The sequence below is a fragment of the Cupressus sempervirens genome, chromosome 3 (assembly GCF_028749045.1).
Source record: "Cupressus sempervirens isolate cs-2001-9-10 chromosome 3, ASM2874904v1, whole genome shotgun sequence".
Taxonomy (NCBI): Eukaryota; Viridiplantae; Streptophyta; class Pinopsida; order Cupressales; family Cupressaceae; genus Cupressus; species Cupressus sempervirens.
Window position 1 is genome coordinate 20310601 of NC_143120.1, and position 8731 is coordinate 20319331.

Sequence of the window (8731 nt, forward strand, 5' to 3'; positions counted from 1 at the left end):
CTAGTCTTTAACTCAATCTCGAATCACCAAATAGCTCATATAAAACTTTTCATATATCACTTTCATAGAAGTTAACATATAATCACAATTAAAAGATAGCACTTGCAATTACAATTCACTTCTTCAGAATCTTACCGCAAAATGTCCTTTGCATAAATACCATGCCTTTACACAAATTGTTGTTGGGTCAACTAGGACCACAATTCACTTTTCCAACTTAGGGTAAACATTTGGATGTAATCCCTAATTGGACAAGTAATTATTTTGTAAACAAAATAATTCTTTCCTTTAATTCCACTGTCTTGCTTCATCAAAACATGATTATCTATGTTTCGTGTAGTTTGTACTAACTTCTGAGGTTATACACATCATCACCAACATATATACTATCTCCATGTAACTTCGCTTGTCATAATATGACGTCAGAAATAAGTTATAAACAAAACAATACACTGTTGTAAACCAAATTCTATACTTAGACAATTTCTTGATTACCAAAGACTAAGTATCTTTATTTTTGAGGTTTCCTATCAGCATGTACATCATGTGTTGCCATAAATGACAACAATTACATATTACTATTAGCCAATTGTCAACAACAGTACCATAATAATTAATTCTTATTGAAGAATTAATTATTTTTACATCCTTTTTAAAAATTCAATCCATTTCCCAAGAGCTTTACCTGTACAAACTTTCCCATGACTTCATGTCACAAAAATAATTAATTCTTTTTAAAGAATTAATTATTCCAAATTCTTTTTCGCATTTACCTTACCCCCACCAACTTACCATTTATTATTATTACTTTCATGATCACATCACAATAGTAATAATTAATTATTTTAGAATTAATTACGTGAAAGATCATATTACTTTGAAAATTTGATATTTAATTAGTTTGCAAGTATTCATATTTAATTATTTAAATAATTTATAATGATTTTTCTTTGAAGGTGTTTTAATTTTTAATTGTGTGGGAGGGGTAATACTTAGGGTTTCAAAACCCTAGGTAACACAACTGATCAATCCTTATGAAGGAGATCGAAACCCTAGAAGGTAAAAGACATTTAATAATTACTAATTATGAGATCTATTAGATTTCCACAATCCATGCTAATGTGTCTTAAATTTCTGGATTTGATTGTGTATAATTTTTTTTTTTTTTTACATCAATGTTTCGGATCATATTACATGATCCATCATTAGGATGCTAGAGAGAAAAGAGAACATGAAAAAATAGAATGCAGATCCAACCAACTGAAGAAATAGAAGGGAGGGGGGAAGCGGAGGAGAGAGAGTTGATGAGACATCCCACCAAACCCACAAGAAGAATAATGAAATAAAAATAAAAATAAACCAAGAGGGGAATAGAAGGGGGAAAGGAAAGACACCTAACAAAGGAAGCCACCGAGCTTAAAAATAACTCAAGACGGGAAAGCCAAAGGAAAAGGAAATCGATGAGAGAACGTAAACACAAAGACGAAATAAAAGCGCATCAAATTGAATAAAACAAAAAGAGCAAAAAACAAAGAAGCTGAAGAAATGTAAAATTAAAGGAGAAGTCAAATATACAAAAGGGGACTAAGAAAAAAGAAGAAGAAGAAAGAAATATATAAAATACACCGAGAACGAAAATGAAGAAAAGAGAGAAATGTGAACCCACACACTCATATATATATATATATATATCTAGAAATTACAAATCTAAAAATATCTTAAAAAGGAAATATTGAAAAAAGATTTTATATATATATATATATATATATATATATCTATATACGTATATATATATCTATATACGTATATATATATCTATATACGTATATATATATATATATATACTATATACATATATATACGTCTATATATATACATATATACATGTATATATAAATATATATCACAATATTATTTATCTGTATATATAAGCCTATAAACCTATACAAATAACCACGAAGATGTAAAAACAAAAATAATATTGTTATATATATATATATATATATATGCGATAATATTATTGCATATATATATATAAAAGCCTATAAACCTATACAAATAACCACGAAGATGAAAAAACAAAAATATAAATAAAAGGATGTAAGAGAGATTAAAATAAATAAAAGTGTAAATAAATAAAGGGGCTAGGGGGGAAACAAAAATAAGCAAAACCACAAATAAAAGAGCAAGGGAAAAACAACATTGAGCCAAAGCAAGAGACCGCTGAGTGTGGCCAAAGCAAAGGAAAAAACAATGCCAATATACCTAAAAAATGAAAACTAGAAGACGACCACAAGGATATAAGAGGGAAATATAAAAGAAAGGCACACAAATATGCATAAGAGCAAATAAAGGAAAGAAAAATAAAACAATAAATGAAAATAAATAAAATATAAAAACTAGAAGATGACGAGCTCAGCATGGATGTGGGCTTGAAGGAAACTCTAATGCCTTTTTTGCCCAAAATCTTGGAGATCTTGTTGGATATCCCCTCGACGTAAGGAATCGAAAAGAAAGGGGGCGACTGGGTGATAGAGGGAGGAGGACGAGAGGTCGAAAGAAAGAGGGAATTAGCCAAGCAAAATGCTGTGGATATTTTCTTTTCAAAGTATCCATTCCACTTGAAGACGTGACGAAGGTGCGAGAGCCCTTGGTCCAGGTTGTCACTATCACAAATCCTAAAAGCTCTTAAGGCTAGGATTTTTAGGACCCCAACCTTTTGACAGGGGTGGTGGTGAGAGGCGGCATGGAGATAAAGGTCAGTGTGGGTGGATTTACGAAAAACTCAATGGGCAAGAGTGCCATCAGGTTTTTCAAGGATTAAGACATCAAGGAAAGGTAAGTAGTTATCTGCTTCTAACTCCTTAGTGAAAGAGATGCTAGGAACTAAATTGTTGATGTGGGCATGAAAATCATCCAGCTTGTCTAGGCCATGCGACCAATAGACATTGGTTTCGTCTACGTAGTGTTTCCACCACTTGGGTTTCAGAGGGAAAGAGTGTAATGCCATTGCCTCAAACTCTTCCATGTATAAGTTAGCAATGATCGGTGAAAGAGGGGAACCCATGGCAACCCCATCAACCTGCTCATAGATGACACCATTGAAGGAGAAGAAAGTGGATCTCAAGCATAACTCCACAACAAAGGAAACCTCAGTCAAAACTTTCTTCTTGACAATATCTATGGAGTCAGGTATGGGAACCTTAGTAAAAAGCGAGACAACATCAAAACTAACTAAGATATCATTGTTGTCACAACTGGCATCTTTAATGAATTGGACGAAATGGTTGGAATCTTTGACATAAGAGTTAGAATTACCAATGAGGGGGGATAACAATTTGGCGAGGAAGGCCGTAAGCTTGTGGGTCGGGGAGCCTATAGTGTCAATGATGAGCTTGAGCAAAATATTAGCTTTGTGGATTTTGGGAACCCCATAAATGCAGGGGCTAAGCTCCTTCATGGGAAACAATCTCTTTTTTGTAGCGATATCGAAGGAGGAATCATTGATAGCAGCTTTGACCTTCCTCATGATCTTAGCACAAGGATTGGAGGCCACAATCTTGTAGCTGCTGGAGTCAGAGAGAAGGTCCAACATCTTAGCAAGATAGTCAGACTTGTTCATAATTACCATGGCATTACCTTTGTCAGTCCTAGTAATAATAAGATCAAAGTTACGAAGAAGATTAATAAATGCTGCAAACTCATGCGAGGGAATGTTTCTTCTAGGGGGCTTGGCCTTCCTAAGGGCCATGGCACAATCTTACCTAGCCTCTTCGATGATAATGGCCGAAAGAGAATGAAGAGCATTCTCAATGTCCACCAAAAAATCAACGTTCGGGATGGTGTGAGGCGAGAGAGAAAAATTGAGACCATGCTTGAGAACCTTGAAAGCGAGAGGGTCGATGGGGGCATTGGAAAGGTTAACAACTAATTTGGACTCCCAATTTTTAGTGGGGCCATGGTTCAATAGCAAATCCATGCACAAGGCTCGAGAAAGCAATGGGGACAAGTTGCTATCGAAAAGGGGGGGGGACGACCGAGGAGAAAGTAGAGGGGATTGGCTATCGGAGCTACTAGGAAAATCAAAACTCGTGCCAAGGACATAATTCAAGGAGGGTGGTGGTTGGCAATAAATAAGAGTGTTATTGGTGCTGGTGGAAGACAAAGAAGCAGAAACAGACTCATAAATGCCACCACAATTGAACCAAGAGGGGGAGGTAGAAGAAATCGCACCTTGACATGATGGAAGACAACTGTTGGAAGATGACCGTTGGAGATTAGAGCCGGGCTAGGGTCTGTGTGAGAGGGCCTGGTGTGACCACACTGAAGCCGACAGATTGGGGGAGGACAGCGGCTGAAGAGAACCATACTGCAATGATACTAGGGCTACCACTGCTACCTCTGACATAGAGCTGGGACTGAATGAAGAAAGAGACGGCTGGTGAGGATGAGCGCTATTGGGATGGCTAAGAACACTATGAACCGGCGGGTCTAGTTGCCAATCAATACCACATTGACCCAAGCCAGGGGATGATGAGGGGGGCCCACTACGGAGGTGAAAGGAGAACTGCTGCGAGGCATTATTGATTCAAAGCTTTTTTCGAAGGAGAGCATCAAACTTAGATTGTTGTCTCCGAAAACTTTCAAATTTCTAGCCCATGGCTAAGTTTGATTCGGATGCTAAGTTTGATGCTCTCCTCCGAAAAAAGCTTCGAATCAATAATGTCTTGCAGTAGTTCTCCTTTCACCTCTGTAGTGGGCCCCCCTCATCGCCCCCTAGCTTGGGTCAATGTGGTATTGATTGGAAACTGGACCCGTCGATTCATATTATTCTTGGTCGTCCCAGTAGCGCTCATCCTCACTAGCTGTCTCTTTCTTCATTCAGTCCCAACTCTACACTGGAGGTAGTAGTGGTAGCCCCAATATCCTTGCAGCATGGTTCTCTTTAGCCGCTGTCCTCCCCCAATCCATCGGATTTAGTGTGGTCACACCAAGCCCTCTCGTGCAGACCCCAGCCCAGCTCTAATCTCCAACGGTCATCTTCCAATGGTTGTCTTCCATCATGTCAAGGTGTGGTTTCTTCTACCTCCTCCTCTCGGTTCGATTGTGGTGGCATTTATGAGTCTGTTCCTGCTTCTTTGTCTTCCACCAACACCAGTAACACTCTTATTTATTGCCAACCACCATCCTCCTTGAATTGCATCCTTGGCACAGGTTCTGATTTGCCTAGCAGCTCCGATAGCCAATCCCCTCTACTTTCTCCCCGGTTGTCTCCCTGCTTTTCGATAGCAACCCATCCCCATTGCTTTCTCAAGCGACATGCATGGATTTGTTGTTGATCTTGGTTCTTTTTTGCATAACCCCCCCTTGTCATCCGATTTTCCCTCCCTCTTTGAACCATGTCCCCATTGAAAATTGGGAGTCCAAATTAGTTGTTAACCTTTCCAATGTCCCCATCGATCCTCTCGCTTTCAAGGTTCTCAAGCGCGGTCTCAATTTCTCTCTCTCGCCCCGCACCATCCCACACATTGATTTTTTGGTGGACATTGAGAATGCTCTTCATTCTCTTTTGGCCATTATCGTCGAAGAGGCTAGGCAAGATTGTGCCATGGCCCTTAGGAAGGCCAAGCCCCCCAGAAGAAACATTCCCTCGCATGAGTCTACAACGTTTATTAATCTTCTTCATAATTTTGATCTTATTATTACTAGGGCTAACAAAGGTAATGCCACAGTAATTATGAACAAGTCTGACTATCTTGCTAAGATGTTGGACCTTCTCTCTGACTCCAGCAGCTACAAGATTGTGGCCTCCAATCCTTGCACTAAGATCGTGAGGAAGGTCAAAGCTACTATCAATGATTCCTCCTTCGATATCGCTACAAAAAAGCAATTATTGCCCACGAAGGAGCTTACCCCCCGCATTTATGGGATTCCAAAAATCCACAAAGCTAATATTTCGCTCAGGCCCATCGTTGACACTATAGGCTCCCCGACCCACAAGCTTGCGGCCTTCCTCACAAAATTGTTATCCCCCCTTGTTGGTAATTCTGACTCTTATGTCAAAGATTCCAACCATTTCGTCCAGTTCATTAAAGATGCCACTTGTGACAACAACAATATCTTAGTTAGTTTTGATGTTGTCTCACTTTTTACTAAGGTTCCCATACCTGACTCCATTGATATTGTCAAGAAGAAAGTTTCAACCGAGGTTGCCTCTCTTGTGGAGTTATGCTTGAGATCCACTTTCTTCTCCTTCAATGGTGTCATCTATGAGCAGGTTGATGGGGTTGCTATGGGTTCCCCTCTTTCATCGGTCATTGCTAACTTATACATGGAAGAGTTTGAGGCAATGGCATTACACTCTTTCCCTCTGAAATGCAAGTGGTGGAAACGCTACATAGACGACACCAATGTCTGTTGGTCGCATGGCCTAGACAAGCTAGATGAGTTTCAAGCCCACATCAACAATTTAGTTCCTAGCATCTCTTTCACCAAGGAGTTAAAAGCAGATAACTGCTTACCTTTCCTTGATGTCTTAATCCTTAAAAAACCCGATGGCACTCTTGGCTGTCAATTTTTTTGTTAATCCACCCACACTAACCTTTATCTCCATGCCGCCTCTCACCACCACCCCTGTCAAAAGTTTGGGATCCTAAAAAGCCTAGCCTTAAGAGCTTTCAGGATTTGTGATAGTGACAACCTAGACCAAGAGCTCTCGCACCTTTGTGAATTCTTCAAATGGAATGGATACTCTAACACGCAAATATCCACAGCATTTTTCTTGGCCAATTCCCTCTTTCTTTTGGCCTCTCGTCCTCCTCCCTCTATCACCCAGTCACCCCCTTTCTTTTCGATTCCTTACGTCGAGGGGATATCCAACAAGATCTCCAAGATTTTGGGCAAAAAAGGCATTAGAGTTGCCTTCAAGCCCGCATCTATGCTGAGAGATCGTGTTCCCCTCATTAAAGACCCTAGGGATGCCTTCGCAGATTCTGGAGTCTATAAGGTCATGTGCTCTTGTTGTACTCCTTACATAGGTGAAACGGGCCATTCGTTCAAAACTAGAATGAAGGAACATGCCGCTGACATCAAGCATGAGTGGGTCCTCAAATCTGCATTAGCTAATCATTCTTCCTCTACTAAGCATCATATCTGCTTAGAAAATATGCAAATTGTGTTCAGAGAAGACAACTTCGCTAAAAGAAAGCTTAAGGAAGCCATTGTCATCAATGATAACCCTTCTAACCTCAATCGTGATGAAGGATGGACCTTAAGCAATTCTTGGCATCCTCTGTTATCCTCCCTTCGCAAACCACCTCGCTCTTGACTCTCTATCTAATCTCTTCTCCCCCTTCTTCTAGCTTCCCTTTGTCCCTTCCATCTCCTCCAGCACCCTCTTCTCCCTTCTCACCTCTCCCCTCCCCCACCCCTTCTCCCTTGTCTTGGCCCTTTAACTTGGTGAGCTCGTCATCTTCTAGTTTTTATATTTTATTTGTTTTCATTTATTTTTTTATTTTTCTTTCCTTTATTTGCTCTTATGCATATTTGTGTGCCTTTCTTTTATATTTCCCTCTTATATCCTTGTGATCGTCTTCTAGTTTTCATTTTTTAGGTATGTTGGCATTGTTTTTTCCTTTGCTTTGGCCACACTCAGTGGTCTCTTGGTTTGGCTCAATGTTATTTTTCCCTTGCTCTTTTATTTGTGGTTTCGCTTATTTTTGTTGCCCCCCTAGCCCCTTTATTTATTTACACTTTTATTTATTTTAATCTCTCTTACATCCTTTTATTTATATTTTTGTTTTTTCATCTTCGTGGTTATTTGTATAGGTTTATAGGCTTATATATATATATATATATATATAACAATATTATTTTTGTTTTTACATCTTCGTGGTTATTTGTATAGGTTTATAGGCTTATATATACAGATAAATAATATTGTGATATATATTTATATATATATGTAATAATATTGAAATATATATATTTCAATATTATTACATATATATAAATATATATAACAATATTATATATATATACATATATACATGTATATATGTATATACTATATATATATATATATATACATATATACTTGTATATATCTATATATATATATATATATATATATATATATATATATATATGTATATATATGTATCTATGTATATATATGTAAATATGTATATATATGTACATACGTATATATATGTATATATGTATATATATAGACGTATATATATGTATATATATATATATATACACACACGTATATAGATATATATATATATACCTATATATATATATATATATATACCTATATATATATATACCTATATATATATATATATATATATACCTATATATATATATATGAGTTTGTGGGTTCACATTTCTGTCTTTTATTCATTTTCGTTCTCGGTGTATTTTATATATTTCTTTCTTCTTCCTTTTTTTGTTTTTTTTTGCTTAGTCCCCTTTGGTATATTTGACTTCTCCTTTAATTTTACATTTCTTCAGCTTCTTTATTTTTTGCTCTTTTGGTTTTATTCAATTTGATGCGCTTTTATTTCATCTTTGTGTTTATGTTCTCTCATCGATTTCCTTTTCCTTTGGCTTTCCCGTCTTGAGTTATTTTTAAGCTTGGTGGCTTCCTTTGTTAGGTGTCTTTCCTTTCCCCCTTCTATTCCCCTCTTGGTTTATTTTTATTTTTATTTCATTATTCTTCTTG

General features: G+C 37.2%; 1 protein-coding gene across 1 annotated transcript; it reads right to left on the reverse strand.

Moving 5' to 3' along the window:
• Window positions 1-2785: 2785 nt before the first annotated feature.
• On the reverse strand, window positions 2786-3751 carry LOC149564531 (uncharacterized). The gene has a single exon (XM_089816196.1). The coding sequence runs from the start codon at window positions 3749-3751 to the stop codon at window positions 2786-2788; it is 966 nt and encodes a 321-aa protein (XP_089672322.1).
• Window positions 3752-8731: the final 4980 nt, after the last annotated feature.

Excerpts from the sequence above, each read along its gene's own strand:
- LOC149564531 (XM_089816196.1), bottom strand. The coding sequence starts at position 3,751 with ATGGCCCTTAGGAAGGCCAAGCCCCCTAGAAGAAACATTCCCTCGCAT.